The 24,513-nt window shown below is 36.1% G+C and overlaps 1 protein-coding gene across 4 annotated transcripts in view; it reads left to right on the top strand.

Moving 5' to 3' along the window:
* The window catches only part of LOC138328188 (apical junction molecule-like), a 47,347-nt gene that overhangs the window by 10,258 nt on the left and 12,576 nt on the right, over positions 1-24,513 (top strand). For 2 of the 4 annotated variants that reach the window (XM_069274891.1, XM_069274876.1), the window contains exons 4-17: positions 1,169-1,366; positions 9,827-9,918; positions 13,397-14,716; positions 16,340-16,363; positions 16,887-16,899; positions 17,221-17,267; positions 17,458-17,514; positions 18,253-18,336; positions 18,841-19,040; positions 19,980-20,084; positions 20,398-20,536; positions 20,938-21,038; positions 21,609-21,785; positions 22,433-22,528. In XM_069274891.1, coding sequence (XP_069130992.1) covers positions 1,169-1,366; positions 9,827-9,918; positions 13,397-14,716; positions 16,340-16,363; positions 16,887-16,899; positions 17,221-17,267; positions 17,458-17,514; positions 18,253-18,336; positions 18,841-19,040; positions 19,980-20,084; positions 20,398-20,536; positions 20,938-21,038; positions 21,609-21,785; positions 22,433-22,528 — 2,653 coding nt within the window. The remainder of the gene's footprint in view (positions 1-1,168; positions 1,367-9,826; positions 9,919-13,396; positions 14,717-16,339; positions 16,364-16,886; positions 16,900-17,220; positions 17,268-17,457; positions 17,515-18,252; positions 18,337-18,840; positions 19,041-19,979; positions 20,085-20,397; positions 20,537-20,937; positions 21,039-21,608; positions 21,786-22,432; positions 22,529-24,513) is intronic. The other 2 variants (XM_069274900.1, XM_069274883.1) reach the window with 2 other exon arrangements.

The following is a 24,513-nucleotide window of genomic DNA, read 5'->3' as shown; positions in this document are numbered from 1 at the left end:
GTAATAGATTTTACCAATGTCAAATACAAACTCACAATACTTGAGCATCAAGCTCCTAAAATGGAAGAAATGAAATATGGACATTTGTTAGAAATGAGATCCATGAGTAAGATTTTTTTCATGTATAACATATGGGTGCAGGTATTGACTTGTCATTGCGTGATCATAAATATTTAAAATTAAGTTATTTTGTAGAATTTCAATTTCCAAGTATTTTATTGGCAATAATACTAATGTGAAATGTTAAAGATGCTCCACCACTGACAAATGGTATTTTTTCACTATCAAAAACAGGGTCAGACGATTTGATATTTTTCTTCACTTACAAAAGTTACTTACTTTACACCATTACCACCATTGGAAAGTTTGAGCTTCTAATTTTACTGCAGGATAAACATATTTGAAATAATTAATTGCATCCCGAAAAAATTCCGTGGCACTATGTTCATTATAGAATGAAGTTCTGACTGCGCTTGCACCAAAAGCAAAATAAATTATTTTATATTATTTTTTGTGTTAATTAGACATATATATACACGATTAAACACCAATTGTTGTTCAATTGATGAGTATCATTTATGGTCTGTCGGCGGTGGAGCATCTTTAATAGTATTACCGTATTAGACCCAATAAGGGCCCCTCCATCTTTTTGGGGCTTCAATTTCACTTACTTCACAAAGCTTCTGTTAAGTGCCCTAATTTGATTCAATTTTTTAAGCGCCCATGGCGGTTATTGGGTCGAATATGGTAGTTGTCATGCATGGCCTATCTTAACCTTGCCTTATTTTGTAGAATCAAATATTTTTTGGGATAAAATACCAAATGCAATGCTAAAATGAGGATGCCCTTTGTATGTGTTTTGTAATCAATAGTATTACATAGTTCAATGTTACAGAGAATTTTATTGATAATTTTTACTAGTAGTCTTAAGTCTTGTGGAGCTATATAGTTCTTATTAAGTATTTACAAGTTTGTATAACCATATGGAATACAGGCACTTAATAATTCCATTTGTGTCTTTCCATGAAAATGACATGAATTAATCGTACCATTGAAATCTTAATTGCTTCTTTCTATTTCTATCACATTCAACAGTTATTCAGTAATTATTTTAGTGATATTTAAAGATCTAAATGAATCATTCTTTTATTTTCTTTGTTTCCAATAGTTGTCATGGCGCCACATATCTTCCAAGAAGTCGCGAGACAATGGAGTTACGGGCCCTTCTTAAGGGTCTCCAAGACAACCGTTGGCCTATGTCTTACTCTTCAACCGAAGGGGCACCAAGTTTAGAAAAATCTAGTACCTATGCAGATCAATTCACCAGGCCGAGTTCTCGGGGTTCAACCAGGCCGGGATCACCAGCGTGAGTAATCACTTCAATATGAGGAAAATGTATAAAGCATAATATAAAGCAGTTCTTGAAAAATTCTTGAAAATTTCAATACCATTAATTTCAGGTTGATTGATTTAATTGCTTCAGGTCCTAGATTGAGCATTCATGGTAAGCTACTTCTGAAGAAACTATCATATAAAAGTTACTTTAGCTGATGTTTTATTGAACTTATAAAAGTTCTAAAAGTTTTATCCTGAAGATTTCTCTGAACATGTCACTGAGTAAAGTGAATTGTTTTTGAATTTGTAATACTATAACAACCAAAAAAAAAGAAAGAAAGTTTCTAAAAAACTGATATTCTTTACAGGTGAGAAATTGGGAGGTAATTAAGCAGAACTTGTTGTGGAAGGGTAAACAGTTTTAACTAGGCCAGATAGAGCTATGAACATAACCAAATGAATTTTGCATTTCAAAAACACTAGTACATGAACTTGTATTGAAGATGATTCAAAGATGCAAGTCAATATCATATAACATTTATAGTCAAATTCAAACCTATTTATAAAGAAGACCTCTAAGGACAATTACCGTAATGGTCTTTAAAAGGCAAGTGGTCTAGACATTATAGATTATGTCACCAGGGAAACACAAATGTACCATAATTAAACAATATAGATATAACGCAATATATGACCATATCAGTTTCCTGTATTACTAAAGATGCTTCACCTCCAACAGCGCATAAACGATACTCAACATTTGAACAATAATTGGTGTTTTATTAAATATATATGTTTACCATAATTAACACAAAAAATAATATAATTTGTTTTGATTTTGGTGCACGTGCAATCAGTACTTCATTCCATATAGGAAATAGCGCCATGGAATTTTTTTGGGACACAATTTATTTTTAATGTTTTTATTAGCTCACCTGGCCCGAAGGGGAAATAGAGGTAAATCCTATCAATCGCTACTTGTCCTAGAGTTCTGCATGGATTGTAACCAAATTTGGCCACAAACATCCTTGGGGGAAGGGGAACAGAACTTGTATAAATTTTGGCTCTGACCCCCCGGGGGCAGGAGGAGCGGGGCCCAATAGGGGAAATAGAGGTCAATCCTATAAATCGCTACTAGTCATAGAGTTCTACACGGATAGTAATCAAATTTGCCCGCAAACATCCTTGGGGGAAGGGGAACAGAACTGTATGAATTTTAGCTCTGATCCCCCGGGGGCAGGAGGGACGGGGCCCAATAGGGGAAATAGAGGTAAATTCTATAAATCGCTACTTGTCATAGAGTTCTACACGGATAGTAATCAAATTTGCCCACAAACATCCTTGGGGGAAGGGGAACAGAACTTGTATAAATTTTGGCTCTGACCCCCCGGGGCAGGAAGCGGGGCCCAATAGGGGAAATAGAGGTAAATCCTATAAATTGCTACTAGTCATAGAGTTCTACACGGATAGTAATCAAATTTGCCCACAAACATCCTTGGGGAAGGGGAACAGAACTTGTATAAATTTTGGCTCTGATCCCCCAGGGGCAGGAGGGGCGGGGCCCAATAGGGGAAATAGAGGTAAATCCTATAAATCGCTACTTGTCATAGAGTTCTAAATGGAATGTAACCAAATTTGGCCAAAAACATCCTTGGGGGAATGGGAACAGAACTTGTATAAATTTTGGCTCTGACCCCCCGGGGCAGGAAGCGGGGCCCAATAGGGGAAATAGAGGTAAATCCTATAAATCGCTACTAGTCATAGAGTTCTACACGGATAGTAATCAAATTTGCCCACAAACATCCTTGGGGGAAGGGGAACAGAACTTGTATAAATTTTGGCTCTGGCCCCCGGGGGCAGGAGGGGCGGGGCCCAATAGGGGAAATAGAGGTAAATTCTATAAATCGCTTCTTTTCCTAGAGTTCTGAATGGAATGTAACCAAATTTGGCCACAAACATCCTTGGGTGAAGGGGAACAGAACTTGTATAAATTTTGGCTCTGACCCCCCAGGGGCAAGAGGGGCGGGGCCCAATAGGGGAAATAGAGGTAAATCCTATAAATCGCTACTTGTCCTAGAGTTCTGCATGGATTGTAACCAAATTTGGCCACAAACATCCTTCGGGGAAGGGGGACAGAATTTGTATAAATTTTGGCTCTGGTCCACAGGGCAGGAGGGGCGGGGCCCAATAGGGGAATTATAGGTAAATCCTATAAATCGCTACTAGTCATAGAGTTCTGCATGGATTGTAACCAAATTTGGCCACAAACATCCTTGGGGGAAAGGTAACAGAACTTGTATAAAATTTGGCTCTGACCCCCTGGGGGCAGGAGGGGCGGGACCCAATAGGGGAAATAGAGGTAAATCCTATAAATCGCAGCTTGTCCTAGAGTTCTGCATGTATTGTAACGAAATTTGGCCACAAACATCCTTGGGAGAAGGGAAACAGAACTTGTATTAATTTTGGCTCTGACCTCTGGGGGCAGGAGGGGCAGGGCCCAATAGGGGAAATAGAGGGAAATCCTTTAAATCACTACTTGTCATAGAGTTCTGCGTGGATTGTAACCAAATTTGGCCACAAACATCCTTGGGGGAAGGGGAACAGAACTGTACAAATTTTGGCTCTGGTCCCCCGGAGGCAGGAGTGGCGGGGCCAAATAGGGGAAGTAGAGGTAAATCTTATAAATCGCTGCTTGTCCTAGAGTTCTGCATGTATTGTAACCAAATTTGGCCACAAACATCCTTGGGAAAAGGGGAACAGAACTTGTATAAATTTTGGCTCTGACCCCCCGGGGGCAGGAGGGATGGGGCCCAATAGGGGAATTAGAGGTATATATTCAAATTCCTTCAGAAAAGAAACAATTAACCAGTATTCACAACAGTACTTGGCATTACAAACCAGGTGAGCAATACAGGCCCTCTGGGCCTCTTGTCTTGACGTTAAATGGGAAGCTCAAACTTTTCAATGGTGGGGGTAAAGTGAGTAACTTTTGTAACTGAAGAAAAATACTAAATCGTCTACTCCTGTTTTTGATAGAGAAAAAATATCATTTGTCGGCGATGGAGCAATCAGAGGATATTTATCTTTAAAGGATCATTTATATTGTTCATGAAAAATTGAGCGAAGTAAAAGCAAACTGAACCTACCAATCTATTATCCAGTGTTACATGCTTGATGTTGGTTTCCTATAATTTTTTTTTTTTTTTAAATGTGAAGATACCATGATTTAAGATTGGCATATAGCTAGTGAATTACTCAAGTTATTGGCTGCTACAATGTATATTTGCTATTAAGATTTATTCAACTTTATTGCTAATTACACAAGTATGATTATATTGTACAGTTTGATCATTTTGCTGCTAGTTCATGTATAAGTATTAGACATATTTCATAATCTGTTTTGTTGCTTGGAATAGTTTATAGAAAAAGAGGAAAGGAAGTTAATGTAAATTAATATCAGATTTAGACTGTAATCTTCTGTGCTGTAAATACTGCCTGCCATTCAGTATGGCAGTGTATTTGTTTGATGATACCCAAGGCTGGCAGTTTTATATGTGTTATATGTTTTACTACACATAATATTGTAAAGGTAATGGTGGTCTGTGTGTGTTTTATGTTGAAATACTGACAATATTGTACAGTTGTTAGAGATAAGGATCTATTGATTGACGGCTAAAGCTGAGTGAATCCTACATCACTGTAAGTCAACAGATTGGTCACCAATGCAAGTAGACAGAATAAATCCATTACTTGATACCAAAAGTTTTATGTATAAAATCTCTGCTAGGCTATAGATCCTGTGATCTTCAGTGGAGATTAATTTATCCACCATATTGTAAGTATTACAGTTATTGCTAACCAAAAACACCTGTGTACAATGGCCTATACTGGGCATCATCTTTTTTATTGGAACATGTACATAATGTCATACCAAAGAAAATACTCAAAATGGCACCAAATATAACATTCATAATGTAAAACAAAGAAAATTGTTCGAATGGGTAATGTACAGTAACTAATACTTAAAATTCAATAGCCAATTTGCAAGAGGTCTGTCTGTAGACTTCATTGTGTACATGTAGGTATGATAATTTGTTGATATAAATTACCTTGACCTACATTTGAAGTTGCAGAGGTTTATGTGGAGTAAAATCAGGGTCTACAAGTTAAACAAAACCTTATATTGGACCTATAGCTTGTGGGGTAGAGATTAATAAGTTTGTTTAAAAAATGACCTTGACCTATATTGTTTACATTTCAGTGTGGTATAAGGAAGGTTCATGGTTGCCCTTAGTAAAACAATTCATAAGATGAACTTATCATTGGTTTGATTTGGTTTGATTAGTTTAACATCAAGGGTCATTTAAGGACATGCTGAATTTAGGAGATAGAGGAACACCAAGTGTACACGGAGAAAATCAGAAAAACCACTGACCAGAGGTCAGAACCTTGCATTTACTGACCCAGGGCTTGTGGACACCTTAACCACTCAGCCACCGCGGCCCCAATTTGTCAATTTATTGCCAATGAAGGTCAAGGACAAGGTTACCATGACTATTATAGAAAATTCTTCTGACAGATTATACAAATTGTCTCTGAACTTCTGTCAGAGTATCAACATGACTTTTTCGCATCTATCAGTAAGTTTGTGTTTAGTGGAAAGGATTCTCTCTATACACCTGGTACGTGTTACCTGTAGAGTTTGTTGGTTTACCTGGTTCTTTAATTACAGGTAACGTCTGCTAGCTCCTATAGTCCTACCTGTCGGCGACTTTCAATACCTGGTCTGTGCCTTATCGGTAAATAGGATTGTAGGCGACAATAATAGCGAGAGTGATTAGTTTTCTAACGCCGATCTATAACACTTTACAAGTATTACTGTGACTGACAGGCATTGATAAAGTCGCATGAACCTTTCGATTTCCCATTGATCATGGTATAGGTATTGAAAAAAAGATTTCCCTCTCAAACCGTTGGAAAAGTTTTGATTAATATTACCTTTTATGTTATGTAATATTGATCTATCATAAGATAAAAAAGAATGTTGAATCTCAAAACTTTTTGAAATATGTATTTTATGACAGGCCAAACATACAGGTAGTTACATTGTAAACACAGCCTAGTGTATTACTATAAAATTACATTGTGTACCATAACAATCAGACTAGTACTTTAAGTTCACACAATAACATATACATATCTGATCGTTATCATGAGGTATGCAGGAGGAAGCTTTATGATGAGTTAGATGAGATTTGCAGTTTGAAATATCAATACAGTCTTGGTCAAACATGGAAACCAGCAAAACAATCATAATCAACCTTGTAAAAAGCTTATAAAACCATGGCCAATCATAGAACACTCCATACATCCATGGCTATGATATCACAGAAAAGTTTCCATTATAGGTCATGAAGAACCTAACACACATGATGATAAATCATTGAAACGCCAATTCGTTTAAGTCAACAATGGACAGCCACAATGCAGACATTATATATACATGTATATAGCTACAGCAGTGGGAATTAACCATTGCAATAACACCATGTATGGTCACCCATGGAAAATGTTTACATTGAACTATGGTCAACTAATATTGAAAACCTAATGCAGTTATGGTCAACTATAAAAAAAAACAAATAATGAACATGGTCAACCGTACTATGAAGAAAGAAAAGCCTGAAACCACATGGAAAGAGCCAATATAGCTATCAGTATAACCTAACATTGTACAACCATTGAGATTATGTCGATACTGACCCACCTGATAAAGGATCTTAGCAAGTATATATATACATATGGTAAACTAGTCAACTAGGTCAGGTTTTGTTCACCATCACAAAACAATTGATAAAGGATCTTAGCAAGACTGCCATCACAGCTGGCATGAAATTTTTGTTGATCATATCCTAGTGCTGTATTTGGCATCCGACTCATACATAACTACAATTAATTTCTCTTTGAGAGGGTTGTTGAGCTCACCAACGGACTGCTAGGTCTCATTGTGTTAATTGTTCAACTGTAACAACATGCCAGACTTTTATGTCAGAGAATTATGATATCTTCAGTAACACAGGGCTATAAACATTACATTACCGCTAGGTTTAATCTGGTTAATTCTGCACCTCCACCCAAGGAATGGGGATTATTAAATCAGTAAACCAAATTAATATTATAGTACGGCTGTTAGATAGTACAGCTGTTTTGTGGAGGAGTGTACATGTATACAACCTTTCAAGTCACATCAAGATTATATAGCTGTTTAAAATCAGATGAAAATCACCATCTTTATTAGCCTTAAAATTAGTTTCTGTGCTTGTGTGATCAACTAATGTATATAAATAGATTTTGTAATAAAGTACTTTTTTATATGCATAAGGGTCGTCAATACTCTTCATATTGCTTAAATTCAATATGATTCTAGTTTGACAAATTTCTTGTTAGTGAATTTAATTCTAATGAGATCTGGAAGATTTAGTGACATGTGACTTGACAATTTGGTTTATAATCACAGTATTAAAGCCTCTAGATGAGTCATAATGGGCTCAAGGTTTACAAAGACCTTGATCCGATTTGATTCATTACAGTGTCATACATTATTTCCTCCATTTGTGTTTAAGTAAGTAAGAGTAATCAGATAATGTTTCTGGCTTTACTAATTCTAATTTAGAACAGATAAGGTGTCCGAAGTAAGGAGAGATTATTATTTAAAGTATTAATTAGGGTATGATCCAGCATTTTCTCTACAAACTAATCAAAATGCTATATAAAGATGGTATTGAAGGATGGAGCAATTAGTAAAGAATTAATTAGAATTGGGGGAGGGGGAAGGGTGTGACAGGGAAAAATTATAGTATTATCCATGTTGATCTCATCCGTCATATGCATTTGTCTTACAGTTGTTTTATAATATGGCATTGACATCAATATAACACACTGGTAATTGTCATGGATCAATCTAGCTCTGATTTATTACAGTTTATGGGTAAATTTCCCCTCAAGGAATGAATTTCTCTTTGGCCTAAAATTCCCCTGAAGATTTAAAAAAATTCCCCATTTGAAGCTAAAAAATGACACAATTTTCCCCGACTTATTTTTCATTAATTTTTTTTAGACTTTTGTTTGCTAATTTCTTCATATTTATCATACAGCTACTGCATATTTTATGATAAACTCTAATTTTTCATTATTGAGCTAAAAATAAAATTAGCTGTTTTACACTACTTTTTCGTCAAAATGAATATAATTTTGGACCAAAATAAGAAGATTCAAATTCCCCTATACTTTACAAAACTTTTCCCCTATTTTGAAAAAGAGTAGTTTCCCCCAAAACCTAGATTGATCCCTGATTGTATTGTACATAAGGAAGTTAAAGAAGATGGAAATCTTGTGTCACTAACTTATGATTTTTTAATCATAAGTTAGTGACACAAGATTTCCGAGCCTCCTGTGTTTTGACTTTTGTGTTTGGATGCCAGACTTTAAATGTAATTCACAGATATTTTGTTTGTGGGATTTCTTTCAAAAGTCATTATGTTCTCCATTCTAAACTCACTCACATACAGAATGATTGAAACCCAGATTTTTTTGGAGAATTATTTATTTATACTGACTATATATACTTGTATTGTTAAGGGAGGAATTTTGTCTCATTAAATCTCTACATTACATTTATTATTTGCTTGTGTTAGTAAGTTGAGTATGATTGATATTGACCGTACAGAGAGATAAATAAAGAAATAATGAAAATCAATATCTCACTGTTATAATGAACTGTAAATACAGCCTTGTAATTCCAGAAAGCTCGTTTAGGGACCATTAAAAACCAGACAATGTTAATCGTGTATATATTTATCACCATTTTGTTGAGAACTTGAGAAGGCCACGTCATATTTACTGGTACTCAGTAGACTGTATGGGGTAGCTGTCATGCATATCGGCTGACAATTTTAGATTGATAGCCTATCCACTTCAATTTTAATATCAGGTGACACTGGAATTGATGAAATTTGGACATGAAAATTGATTATTGGTTTGTTCCTTTACATGGCACATCAATATTTGTTAATAAATAAACAATTGTCTTTTGGCTCAGTTACAGATAGCTAAATTGGAATAGATTAAAGTATCATTTAGCAGAATTTATGGAATGAAAAAGTCAATATCCATTGAATTTGATTTACAGATTTCTGGATTTGATTTGATTTGGTTTTATCTTTCATGATCAGCTTGAATCATCTAGGATTAAAATTAATTCCTGGCTGTTAACAGGACATTTAACCAATCAAACCAGGGATGTGCCATAGGTTTTGTGTTTAGTTGAAAGAAATTCAGAGTACCCAGAGAAAAAAACACCCACTTGATCTCCAATGCCCTGTATTACTCTACCAAACTCAACTGATTAAATGTGTCCAATAAGTGACTTTGAGTCATTGAGTGGTAAATATTATATGGTAGTGTTTAAGTGATTTATTTGTTTTTGTTGTAGATCTGGTACTACCACACCAAGGTCCATCTTATCAGCACGGAAACTGACAGCCTCAATAAAGTCGCTGAACACCTACAGACAGCAGTCCATAGGTAAGGTTGTCATGTCTGTATCTCACATAACCTTCTCCTGAACACCTACCGACAGCCGTCCATAGGTAAGGTTGTCATGTCTGTATCTCACATGACCTTCTCCTGAACACCTACCGACAGCCATCCATAGGTAAGGTTGTCGTGTCTGTATCTCACATGACCTTCTCCTGAACACCTGCCGACAGCCGTCCATAGGTAAAATTGTCGTGTCTGTATCTCACATGACCTTCTCCTGAACACCTACTGACAGAAGTCCTTAGGTAAGGTTGTTGTGTCTGTATCTTACATTACCTTCTTCTGAACACCTACCGACAGCTGTCCATAGGTAAGGTTGTGGTGTCTGTATCTCACATAACCTTCTCCTGAACACCTACCGACAGCCGTCCATATGTAAGGTTGTTGTGTCTGTATCTCTTATAAACTTCTCCTGAACACCTACCGACAGCTGTTTATAGGTAAGGTTGTCGTGTCTTTATCTCACATGACCTTCTCCTGAACACCTACTGACAGACGTCCATAGGTAAGGTTGTCATGTCTGTATCTCACATGACCTCCTGAACACCTACGACAGTGTATAGAAGGTTGTCTGTTACTCACGACACTACGACGTACAGCGTCTAGGTAGGTTGTCTGTCGTATCCACATAAACTACGACAGGTCCATAGGGTTGTCGTGTCTGTATCTCACATGACCTTCTCCTGAACACCTACCGACAGCGTCCATAGGTAAGGTTGTCATGTCTGTATCTCACATACCTCTCTAACACCTACGACGCCGAAGGGTCATCTACATACTCTGCACAGACGTCCATAGGTAAGGTTGTCATGTCTGTATCTCACATGACCTCCTGAACACCTACCGACAGCCGTCCATAGGTAAGGTTGTCGTGTCTGTATCTCACATAACCTTCTCCTGAACACCTACCGACAGCCATCCATAGGTAAGGTTGTCGTGTCTGTATCTCACATGACCTTCTTCTGAACACCTACCGACAGACGTCCATAGGTAAGGTTGTCGTGTCTGTATCTCACATAACCTTCTCCTGAACACCTACCGACAGACATCCATAGGTAAGGTTGTCGTGTCTGTATCTCACATAACCTTCTTCTGAACCCAACGAGCTATTAATTAATTGTCTCAGCCTAATAGATGGACGTTCAATATAAATGATGTAGTGATTAACCATACATGAGGTGACCGCTGGGGCAATAAAATGGTATGGATCAGGCAATGAACTGCTGTAGGTATACTAAAACTGGTACTATATACCTGGAACGTTTAAATAGAGAACAGTTACCAGGTTCCAATTCTTACAACAATAAAACAATGTTGGTAAATAATACTTTTTTTGTTCATATTTACTGAATATATATATATATATATCCAGAGAGCTAAGGCTGAGCTAAGGCTTCATATTCTTTATGTGATGTCATGAATTTTTCTCGTGTATTGAAATAGTGCAGTAAAAGTTAGCTCAGATGATTTTGTCAGATTTATAAAACTGTACAAATATGTTACTGGAGTATAGATTTAGATTAAGGCTGTGGAGCCATCAGGTCCAACTTCTGGCAGCTCTAGTTGATACTATCTAACAGAAGTCATTATAGAAGACAGCAGATTTTCTTGTACAATACAAATGTGAGATGACCTGCTGAAGGCCAAATGAGCTATATTAGGCTATATAGTGCCTCATTCATCCTTCCTGTACCAATTTATCCCTTTAAGCATCTTGTTTTCGTAACTTTACCCTATGTGTTTTGACATGTATCTGGCCTATAGCTTACTGGAATGACTGATTACAAGATTTTGTTCAGAGGTCAAAGTTGACATGCATTTATTGTAAAATTGTGAGGGGCAATAGGTTAAAGTACAATGTATCTAAATGTAGCAAATATTCCACCATCAAGAAGCCAAAATCTGCTTATTTTTGTTAAAGATGGGCAGTCACTAGAACAGACTTATAGCCTATACATGACCATTACAGGATTTGTTATTGATTTTAATCAATTATTTCTTCTAGACTTAAGTTCTTATTATACACTCTATTTTAAAGGGATTTTAAAATGACAAATTGTAAGTTTAGAATGCACAACAGGATTCATTTTGTTAGTTACATTGTACTTGTAACCTTTAATGTAAGGTTTCATTGAATTGATTGAAAACGTTATTAAATTAAAATGTGTTTGTGAAAGTATGAAACATTAATGTATGTGCACTGTATCACCTATAAGGTATGTGCTTTCTAGTTATTATTTTCAAGTCTTTTTACAAAACACACTGTATATAGACGATCAACTGATGAACCAACTTTTTCTGTTTACCAAAATATGAGAAAGGCCTTTACAAAAGTGTCAATGTTCATTTGATATGTTGTATATCATAATTACCTAGCCGGTATTTTTGTTATGATTAATGTCATTATTGAATTTTCATGAATATCAACCTCAATGTACAATAGATTCAGCAATGAGAATGGCACAATACACATGAACACTTTCATGATATCACAATGTATTAGTGCCAAAATTGATCACGTTATATATCAGGTGATCGACTAAAAGAATTTGAAATCTTTACCTGCCTTTGGTACAAAATATTTCTGCTGTCAATTTTTCTGAAAAAGTTCACCATAACTTAAGTCCTCTGACTACTTAACTTTCATTGGAAGTAGAATATAAAGTATGAAAGATCATACTAGATGTTTTCCACACACAAAGAAAAGTTAGGAAAAGATCGGAATGTGTTGTGGCAGGTGAATATATTTTAAGATTGTGGCCGCCATGAAACAGAAAGCATATAGCATTATATCCATGGTCCCATCCCGTCATGTTTTGATATATATGGATCTGAGGACATATATATTTGATGTCTTTAAGTGTCCAGTGATCAATCTATAATTATTTTTTATTGGTCCTTTAAGTATATTACCAAAGACAATGGGTCCCATAGTTTAATATTAAAGTGACCCTTTCCCATAAATGCTATGGGTCCTTTCAAAATTCCATATGTCTAGGACTCTGATTTATCACTTCAAGACATATCTAGTTTCAACCAAAAAGACTTCATGGACCAGCAAGGTTTTTTTTTTTAAATCTACCATTTTGCTAAACTTCTCAGAGCGGGGTGCCATCTTATGTTGAATTCCGCACCAAAAAATGACCAAAATTTTCATAACATTCCAATCTTTATTAACTCCCCCTGTCAGAAACAGACTTGACAGAATTTTAAAATTTCTTTACACACTTTACATCTACATGTATTGCCTAACTCACAAATTAAACATTTGAAACTGATCCACCCTGAATACCCAATCAGCAGCCTCCGAAATATTCACCCCTCTATGAAATCTTGTCTCCAAAAGGGGATTTCTAGGATTCTATTTTTGGTTTGATTCTGCGGTCCCTTTTGTAACGGTATGTTTGATATAAATTGTGTATTCATTGTATCTATAGTTTAATTCAATCATTTATATTTTCAGCCGGTGATAGTGAGGATGGTGATGATCAGAGCACCAGTACACACCCAACCATTAGTGCCAAGGTCACACGAAGGTCACCGCCACATGATGACTCAGTCAGGACTGGATCACCGCAGAGGTCAAGGACACAGCGTTTGGGGCAGACCTCAATCACAGGAAGTATTGAAGAAGAGCCAAGTGACTATAAACAAGGTCAGTGGCGAGGTAGTTCTGTAGGGACGTATCACACAGGATCTGACGTCCAAGATGTCTCCATTCCATCTAACCTTGACAGGGACAGTTACTTACCAGAGGAGCAGGATGAAGGTCACTCACTGATAGAGCAAGGTGAAGGTCAATCTCTGATGGAACGGGGTGAAGGTGTCTCCCAGGATGTGGAAGGTGATGGGCGTGATAAAAATGGTGTTGGGTTAGAAGAACTGTCGGAGGGTAGCGATGGCTCTGACATAGAAATGTTGTATACTGCGGGTAATGGTGGTGTGGATGGTAGTGTAGATATTGTGGATGGTGATGGTGTTGTATCTGTTGTCTCCCCTTCCCCAGCCATGCAGCATGACAAATCCACTCAGTTTGAGCAGCATGACAATTCCTCCTCCCCCTCCCCCTATCCTCAACAACCTCTCTCGTGTGATCTTCAGGTGGTGGTGGACAATTCTATAGAACCTCCTCGACTCTCAGAGGACCAGAAACTTTCCTTGGCAGGCCCTGGTGTAGACAGGCTGTCGGTCGCTGATGATGTGGGTGATGTGGAGTCCAGTATCACTGGGGTCAGTGAGGACACCACAGAACCTGTCACCATCAAAGTTGACATCAATACCCTTGTTACAGGCCCGATCCCTGAGGAGGGCCCAGACATGGATGGGTCAGAGGTCAACTCACATCTAGCGCTGGATAAAAATAATGTAAACAGTGACCAGCCACCACTGGTCAAGATACCTACTGGTACAGAAGCTACTGAAAATGTTACTAAATCTCCAAAGGAATCCAAGCCTTCTACACCAATAAGGGCTTCAAGTGGAGGCAAGGGTTCTCCTAGGTCTGTTACCACGCCAACCAAAGCAGGCAGTCGGCAGTCTTCAGCCAAGAGAGTGCCTTCAGGCAGAAAGTCACCAAGAAGGGAAGCAACCCCGGTGAAACTTCCCTCAAGACAGTCTTCAGCAAAAATTAATGCAGAAAAGCAGGCACCATCACAAGAGCTGGAGGTCAAGGACACAGAGACCTTAGTTGCTATGGAAGCCAAGGCTGCTGTAGATTTAGAGGATGTAGCCAGCATAGCTTCCTCTGTCCTGGTAGAACAGGACATTGTGTTGCCACCGCAAGGTAGGTTACTGCTAGGCTATCTAGTACAGCCAATGTGGAAAACACTTACAAATGTCACAAGATATAGGTTAATGCTAGGCTATCTAGTGCATTCGCTGTGGAAAACACTTAAAAATGTCGCAAAGATATAGGTTACTGTAACTAAGGCTTTCTATATAGTATGTCCACTGTGGAAAACACTTTAAAAAATCACTAAGATACAGTCACCATAAATAAGTGAGAAAAGAATTAGGATGGTCAATGGTTTTAATGTTAATAACATATCACCTTTTAGGTAACATTAATGCACATTTAATTAATTTCTTTTAGCAAATCTTTTGTTATACCAGGTATGGTAATTGGTTTGAGGACTAACATACGAGATTGGACTAAAAACTAGAAAATTAACACAGTGAACTTTTGATTTTTATGTCTGAGAAATAAATTTACAAAATGGAAATCGTTGTTTAGACAATCTTTCACAGAAACAGCTGTAGTAGGAGATTGATATACAGCCAATTATAAAATTAGAAATTTAAAGTATATACTTTATGAGAAATACAAAAAATGTATTGATTAAGATAAGGAAGTAGACTACATATATATGATGAAAATATATACATGTTTAATGTCAGTTCTGAACATCTAAAACTTTAAAATATATATGCTAAGGTTTTGATGTATAAGTTCCCTGTTGAAATAAATTTTAGATTTCGAGTTAGATATTTTCAAATTTTAAATGCAACCAAATCAATTTCCCAGCCTGCATGATTGAATCTTACGCATGACTGAGTTTTGTTCCAGCTTGTTTTGCATACACCTTTTGGTAGTGATTTCGGATTAGAATTCCTCTCGAACGTAGCACCTCCCAGCTTAAAAGAAAGTCCTTTGTCCAAATTAGTCAAACAAAACTATTGCAAGAAATTCAATCGCCTATTTATTGTTTGTGTACAAGCATGAACGCATGTTGAAACATTTGTGTATTGCAAGAATTAAGATTGATTTCTTTTTAAATCACTCGAGTCGTTTACAATCTGAATGTGTTAAATGATGGATCTGCGATTATACGGATGTTTACAATAGTGTTCTCGCTGATCCTGGTACTTTTAATGTTTACTGAATAGAAATAACAATGATTACCATCACAATTTAAACCTAAATCTGAAATTAATACATGTTAAACTACACATTCAGATTCAGTGAGGTGTTCAGGTATGAATTGTATATGAGGAACTTGAAGTCACGCATGTTTAGCAGAAATTCAAAACTTATAAGGACAAATACACTTTACATGCATATTGATAATCAGTCCACTACAGCAAAACAAAAAATATGTTTCTTCAGATGTCCCCCTTGTTTCAACTTCGCTAGCCAAGGGTATTCAGTCATATATTCTACCTGAAATCAGTATCGCACTGAATACCTTTGGCTAGTGAAGTTGCCCTTGTTTATTGTAAGAATTATACATTTAAAATATGTTAATGTTGATTTATTTGTTTTGGTGATAGAGCTGCAAATAAACAGTGAGTATTGCAACAATGATAAAATAGATGTCTATTGCTAATTGTTATATACCTGGTTCAATAGACTATTGATATTCAAAAATATTAATTATCTTTATATTTTACTTTCTGACCATTATAGATGAGCCTGGAGAAGCAAGCAATGGTAAGGATCCTGTTGATTATTACAATTATTGAACCCCCTAATTAATTCAATATTTCTTGAAACAAATATTAATTAACTGAAGCATTTTGTATCTCACCTGCTGTGAATAAAATTCGATAAAAATAAAGCACAACAAATAGAACTGAGAAAAATACACAAAAAGAACAAACAAATAACAGGTAATAGAAAAATATAAATAATTGAACATTTTGGTGTTAATGTCCTTCCTTAATCTCTTTAGCAGTAGCTCATATTTCATATTTGTAATGTGGAAAAATACAATGTTTAGTGTGATTTGTCAGTATATGTAAATAGGTGGTTGTTAATTAGGGCAGATTTGTATGTCTATTTTTTTTTTTTTTAATTTGTTTCAAGACTTGTATGTTTTTCATCTGTAGCTAGGTCATTGAACAAACAACTTTATATGATTAATTTAAGACATGTAGATGATCAACCTACGGTATAAGCTCGGTCACACATCAATATACAGTAATTTAATTAAAGCTTATTTATATCTCCTCAGGTGAGACGGCAAGGTAAGTGACATAATCATTTAATTTTTTAATTAAAAGTTTTCACTTGTAAATTATTTAGTTAATTGCTTGGTATAATCTTACTTTTAAAGAAATGTCATTACTTGATAACACATTTGATTTCATGAAGTTTGTTTTGCAAAGTATTGCTACATTTTCTAGATTAAACATGCTGCAAGCCTGGAGGGTAACAGTCTTTTATTTAGGTGTGAAAGAGTTATTGCCCTTGATGTATATATATATATTAAATAGAATTATGTTTTTTTTTTTTTTTTTTTTTAATTTTATTTAAAATGTTTATATCATATCTTTGAAATTTTTCAGCGTACCTGTGAATGGTATAGCACAGCCACTTCAACCTCAGTACACAGGTGAGAAAGGATCAATTTAAAAATATACAGATGTTTGTGATTTCAGTGTAATCAAAACCCAAGCAGAATAAGCCAACATTAATTTGTTGTGTAAATTGCAATTTATATTGTTGATGATATTAGCCACAGAAAATGCTGAAAATAAAAAAAACCCTATCTATTTCCTATATACATAAATGTATGTTTATAGGTTCTGTGACCAGTGGAGAAGGATTAATGGTTAAAGATGATGTACCACCAGCACCAGGTAAGTTTACCATTAAACTCCATCAACACCCCTGATTAAACTGCCCTTTACAAACAATAGATTATAGACCTTAATTAACAGTCTTTTAAGAAATTATAAGGTATGAAAATGTATCGATTACCTGCTATATCTTTTATTGGAATTTTTGTAGTCACGATAGGTCTATAGATAACTATTTCTTACTGGTAAAAATTTGAATATACTGAATGAATTCTACCTTACTTAAGCATTGATGTCCTAATTAATTTTTTCAGACTACTTGATAACATAAAATACGTTTAAACATACAATTCCATTGACTTTTCAATGGATTATTTTTTCTAAATCAATACGCAACATAGACATCTCTATTGTGACGTCATGATAACGTCGAGTTTTCGCGCCATTCTCGGATTTTGTTTTCATAGTATATGAAAAAAAAGTATCTGCCAATCAGAAAGTTGGATTTAGTATGATAACAAATAAAAATTAAATATAAAGGGGTAAATAAAAAAAAGATCACCATGGGAGATAATTTATAAAGATGTAATATGACTACAGGATGCATAAGGTATAGGCAGACATCAGCAGGGGAGGTTACTCTTTATGTAAGCTGTACGAGTAGAGATGTTTTGAATGTGATTGTAAGCAGACTAACTTGAAAAATTTCTCTGATAAACTTTATGAAAGATTTTTTCCCATATGATACAAAACATTTTTGTCAATTGTCCCTTATATGAATAACAATTTATTTTGCAGTTGCCAGCCCGCGTTCGTCCCGACCTGTCTCAAAAACAAGTACTTCTAGGCCAGCCTCTCACAAAACAGACCTGCCAGCTCCAGGTATATATGCACTTACATCAATATATTTTTTCTATCTGATCAATGGCATATGTACAATTCAAATCTGTGTAAATTAACTCACACAATAAAGATGCCTCAGGAAAGTAAATTTGTGCAGTTTGAGTACGTCCATTGATTGTGATGTGATTAATTGCCATTTCTGTATCGTTTCCTAGTTAAGTGTCATAGTAAGTCTTAATGTCATTATTATTATACCGGTCTAGTTTGAATTAAGGTTTCAGTTTCTTAGTTCCACCTATATCAAAATTTTTACTGACAAAATGGTTTTAAACTTGCTTTTACTTAACTTATCTGATCTATAGCAATAAAATGCTATTAAATAACACACCTCCAATTTCAGAACAAGTGATAACTGTCAGAGTTTTAAATTCATTAAAAGTTTACCATATCTTTTTTTTTAAATGAGACAAAAGAATAAGTGTGTTGTATTGAACTGCTGATCAAGACATATTTAATGTTAGTGGCATTGTATTTTTCTTTCAGCAGCAAAGGAACCTAAAGTTGAGTCACCAAAGGTTACAACACCACAACAGAAGGTGGAAGAAAATGTGACTAAAGTAGAGGAAAAGAAAATAGAACCGAAAGAAGAGGAAAAGGAACAAAAAACACCAGATACTGCTGGGTTAACAGTCGGCACTAAAGAGGAGGCCAAACCTAAACCTCCCGAAGGGGGCAGAAAAGGGGTAAGGATAGAGTCAAGGGGGCAGGAAAGGGGTAAAGATTGAATCAAGGGGGGTAGGAAAGGGGTAAGGATAGGTGATGGGGTAGGAAAGGGGTAAGGATAGAGTCAAGGGGGCAGGAAAGGGGTAAAGATTGAATCAAGGGGGGTAGGAAAGGGGTAAGGATAGAGTCGAGGGACAGGAAAGAGGTAAGGATTGAGTCAAGGGTTGTAGGAAAGGGGTAAGGATAGAGTCAAGGGGGGTAGGAAAGGGGTAAGGATAGAGTCAAGGGAACAGGAAAAGGGTAAGGATAGAGTCAAGGGGGGTAGGAAAGGGGTAAGGATATAGTCAAGGGGGCAGAAAGGGGTAAGGATAGAGTCGAGAGGGCAGGAAAGGGGTAAGGATAGAGTCGAGGGACAGGAAAGGGGTAAGGATAGAGTCGAGGGACAGGAAAGGGGTAAGGATAGAGTCAAGGGTTGTAGGAAAGAGGTAAGGATTGAGTCAAGGGTAGTAGGAAATGGGTAAGGATAGAGTCAAGGGGGCAGAAAGGGGTAAGGATAGAGTCGAGAGGGCAGGAAAGAGGTAAGGATTGAGTCAAGGGTTGTAGGAAAGAGGTAAGGATTGAGTCAAGGGTTGTAGGAAAGAGGTAAGGATAGAGTCAAGGGAACAGGAAAGGGGTAAGGATAGAGTCAAGGGAACAGGAAAAGGGTAAGGATAGAGTCGAGGGACAGGAAAGGGGTAAGGATAGAGTTGAGGGGGCAGGAAAGGGGTAAGGATATAGTCAAGGGTGCAGAAAGGGTTAAAGATTGAGTAAAGGAGACAGGAAAGGAGGAAGGATAGTCAAGATAGTGAGATTGAGGGGGGGGTTTGGTTGGTTTGCATTAAAGTGCATTAAAGGATAGAGTCAGGCCATTGCCAAACATATATTATTAATATTGAATTTCCAATGTCTTTTTTACACAGCAACAACGCCGAGGACATTTACCTCGGGGTAAGAAAGCCAAGAAAGATGTTACCAAGGCGATTGACATTTCCTCCGTAAAGCCTGACGAAGAAGAAAAACCAAAGGTACATCCCTATTATCTTAGTTGTAGAATTAAAATGGAAAAAATCAGCAGTTATAATTGGAGATTTACCACAGGAAAGAAAAATCATATCAATGAATACCAAGCTTATTAATCAATCATTAACATTATGATACTGGTATGGTACTTTTTGTATAAATTATTGATTAATTATCAGTAGTGTTTACTTTCATTTTGAAAATATGTGGTCATTGAGTCTGAGTGGTGTGTGTGTCCTTACATTCTACCACTACATCTCCAACTATGGTTGTAAAACCTACAACTAACCTAGCACATTATGAAAATTATTTTGACAGGAGCATGCGATCACTGTGTACAAGACTGTCAAGATCGCTCCTCAGAAAGAGGAGGTCATTATTCCCGACTTTATTTCTGAGGAGGCGACACGGAGGGAGGAGGATTCCAAGGAGGCACTGGAGAAACAAATGGTAGAGAGTAAGTGTTTAAACAATTAAGGACCTTTAACTGTTATAATGGACACTTTATCTTATATATAATCTATAATAAGATCATATTCTGATCAAATTTGGATAGGGAATCTATAGATGATTACATACTATAACTTACCTAGTGTATGGTATGTTCACCTGTTTGTATAATATATCTCAGAAACACAAGTGTTTTGAATAATCTGTATCATTGAATTTCTTCAGTTGGGAAAAAATATTTTTTCACTTTTACTACTGTCAGCTACATATACCAAAACATGAACTTGATCTAACATATCAATAACGTGTTACAATACTAGTACTAATGACTTCCATTTAGTTTAATATCAGGAAGATTTACACTGATTTTCATTTGACTCTTCCAACCCTTTGTACCTTTTGTTTCAGTGTCCCAGATTGTGGATTACACCATGTCGGGGACAGTGCTGGAGGACGGTGAGGCTGGACTCACAGACAAGGAGCTAGAACTGGCCCAGAAACAAATCCTGGTAAATACAGATACTTACATGAACAGTAATATCAAAACTATGTTAAAGATTTTGCTTGCTGGTGCAAAAGTCGGCAATTGATGGCACGCCAAACCAATCAATCAATATAAAGGGTTTGGATATTTTTTAGACGGAACAGACGACTCATGTTCAATAAGTTTTCTTCCAAGAGCTACAGATTGTATTTATAGGCCCCACCATGAAATTAGGTGCTGATGTTGTCACCTTAGTCAGTACTGTCCTGCCCTGTCCTATCCAAAATTCCTTGTGCATCCTGTCTTGCTTTCATATATGGAGGCAGGGGCATTTGTCTTCATTTGTATATCGATAAATTGAACATGATGGGAAGTTATCACAACATCGTGATATGACATTACTGAACACTTGTTAGAATTTACTTTATCTGCTATAAATGCTGTGACCTTTCCTACTTCTCAATGAATGTTTTGCATTCAAATCTAGTAAAGGATTTTACATTTATCAGTATGTCTAAATATTTATTTAACTCACATGCTATGTGCAACGTTTTCTGTGTAAATGTTTTCTACATCTGTAATTGTTTTTTGACAGGAGAAAATGGCAGATGCTAAGGAAATGATGGAAAGAGTGGAAAAACCACAGACACTTAGAGAGGAAAAACCTGTCAAAAAGCCAGCAGGAAAGAAAGGAGGGAAGAAAAATGTAGAGAAAAAAGAGGTGGACAAAGAAAAAGAAAAACTCAAAGAAATGAGAAGGCTAGAAAAAGAGGTATTACTTACCTTTATGCTTTGTATCGTTATAGTAAATATGATTATCTCCCCTTCTCAGGGAAGGGCGACAGATCGCACTGTGTCAGTATTGGTCGTGCTTCTTCTATGTAGATCTTCTTTTCTTCTTTGTCTTCTATGTAAATCTTCTGCTGCTTCATCGTACCGTAACTTCCAAACTGTTGAAGTTGCCAGGTAAATAAATCAAGGATGCTTCTTATATGCAAATCTTCTTTTCTTCTTGTTTTGCTTCTCTTCTTCTTTTCCTGCTGCTGTTGCTTCTAACTGTCACTTCTAAACTGTTGACGATGCCTAATCTAGATTAAACTGGAAGGATGACCTAATAAGGTTGTTAGCTTTGTTCATAAGTGGTTGTACCACTAACCCTTGAGGTATGGGTTACAAGTTAATTGCACACTTATAATGTTGTTGCTATTTGCTTTAGTCAGTGCGATTGTTTTCTAGAACTCTAGCTTTCCTAAAACGTCAAAAATTAGTACTTCCTTTTATCATAAATATTAAAAGGACATGTAACAAAATCAAACACACAATGTCATTCAATGTGTTAAAGATACAATATATACTATGGTGTAAGGTTATTTATATGTTAATCTGTATCATGGAATGAATATTATTAATTCTTAACAGCAAAGACTTGAAGAAGCTCGGGCATTACAAGAAAAGATAGATAAACAACGAGAACTAAGGAAGGCAAAGGAGAAAGAAGCTCGCGACAAAGGAAAGGTAGGTCAACTTCATTTAGTTTTGACGTACAATCTTTTTAATTAAATGGTCTAGCTTTTGTCAATAAAGGACTTAATTGTATAAAGAAGTGGTAATTATTAGATTATAGGCAAAAAAATACTATTTGAATTTAGATTACTAAAACATGGTTTCATTGATGGTTTTGTCCTGTCAAGTATCTTCTTAACTTATTTTGAAAAACTGCAAGAAACAAAGATTTAGGCTGTGTATAGGTAATTGGCCCAGTTTGTTTTAAGACTGTTTTTATGGCTCATCTAAATTTGTTTGCTAACTGAGAAAGCAATAAACATGTATTTACAGGGAAAATGTGTGATCAAGCTTTTATAAAGATCTCTTTGTAAAAACACTAGTCATTTTATAATCAAACTTTCAAGATTGCGTGTTTAAAATATGGGGTGATTTTGAAGTGATAATACAACCATCTAAATTTTTGCCAAAATTTTTTAGTGTTCTTTTCATAGTAATATACGTAATTTGTTTAATTCAATAATATATGATTGAATCAAGTTATCAATGGTTAATTTACTGTTACATAAGTAATCATTTATGATAATTCAATGTTGACAATTTTACACAGCCTCCACACTTTTGCAGTAAATGTATACTCTTTGAGGGAGGTATGTAGGTCTACTAGGATGATTGTCTGGAGTTTTTGTTGGCTGGCTAATTTGTATTTATTGCTGGAGATGCTGATTTTGTTTTACAGTGTGATGAAGATTAAATTTGTTGTTATATATTTAACTTTTGAAGTTGCTCATTAATCTAAATTTGCTTTATAATTAATTAAAGTGAAAACTCAGATGTAATTTCTTACTACTCACTAATATTAGTCCAACATTGATAATGAAGGAAGGGGTTCAGGCATTAGATTTCTGTAATGTCTATCTGTCCTTCTTTCCACTCATTTGAACTTCAAGAAGTGTTTCATGAATTTAAAGTAGGTCACTGTGATCTCCATCTTTTATGTATATCAAAGAAGAAAAAAAAAGCCTTTTTAGCTTGCCTATTCGAAGAATAAGGGGAGCTAATGTTGTCACCCCAGCGTCAGCGTTGGCGTCCCGTTTCACGTGAAAGTTTTTGAGCAAGTTTCTGTTTCGTCAATTGTTTAAGCTTAAATCATCATAAATGTTTATGATTTTATTTTCCTAATGTGTATGGATGCTGAACGTGATAATACAACCAATATGGGGCCCTTTAGGGGGTTTTTGAGTCTGTTAATTTGTCATATTTCCATGTTTAAGTTTTTGAGCAAGTTTCTATTTTGTCAATTGTTTAAGCTTAAGTCATCATAAATGTTTATGATTTTATTTTCCTAATGTGTATGGATGCTGAACGTGATAATACAACCAATTTGGGGCCCTTTAGGGTTTTTTTGAGTCTGTTACTTTGTCATATTTCCACGTCAAAATAATATAGACTAAGGGCACTGCTTGATGTTTTTAGCCCACCATCATCAGATGGTGGGCTATTCAAATCGCCCTGCGTCCGTGGTCCGTCATCCGTCCTCCGGCATCCGGCATCCGGCGTCCGTCCATAAACAATGCTTGTTATCACTATTTCTTAAAAACTGCTGCATGGATTTTGTTCAAACTTCACATGGAGGGTCCCCTTGGTCCATATTTGTGCCATACAGATTTTGAGGCTGATCGGAAAAACAAGATGGCCGCCAGGCAGCCATCTTTGATTTTTGCAGTTGAAGTTTGTTATCGATATTTCTTGAGAACTAATGAAGGGATTTTGTTCAAACTTCACATGGAGGTTACCCTTGGTCCCTATTTGTGCCATACAGATTTTGAGGCTGATCGGAAAAACAAAAACATCTTGGATTTTGATAGTTAAGGTTTGATATCCCCATTTCTCAAAAAGTGCTGAAGGGATCTTTCTCAAATTTAATATGTAGGTTCCCCTCGGGCCCTTGTTGTGCATATGGCATTTTTGGACCAATCGGTGAACAAGATGGCCGC

This window comes from Argopecten irradians, chromosome 1 (assembly GCF_041381155.1).
Source record: "Argopecten irradians isolate NY chromosome 1, Ai_NY, whole genome shotgun sequence".
Classification (NCBI taxonomy): domain Eukaryota; kingdom Metazoa; phylum Mollusca; class Bivalvia; order Pectinida; family Pectinidae; genus Argopecten; species Argopecten irradians.
This window is presented reverse-complemented; position numbering and strand designations above follow the sequence as displayed.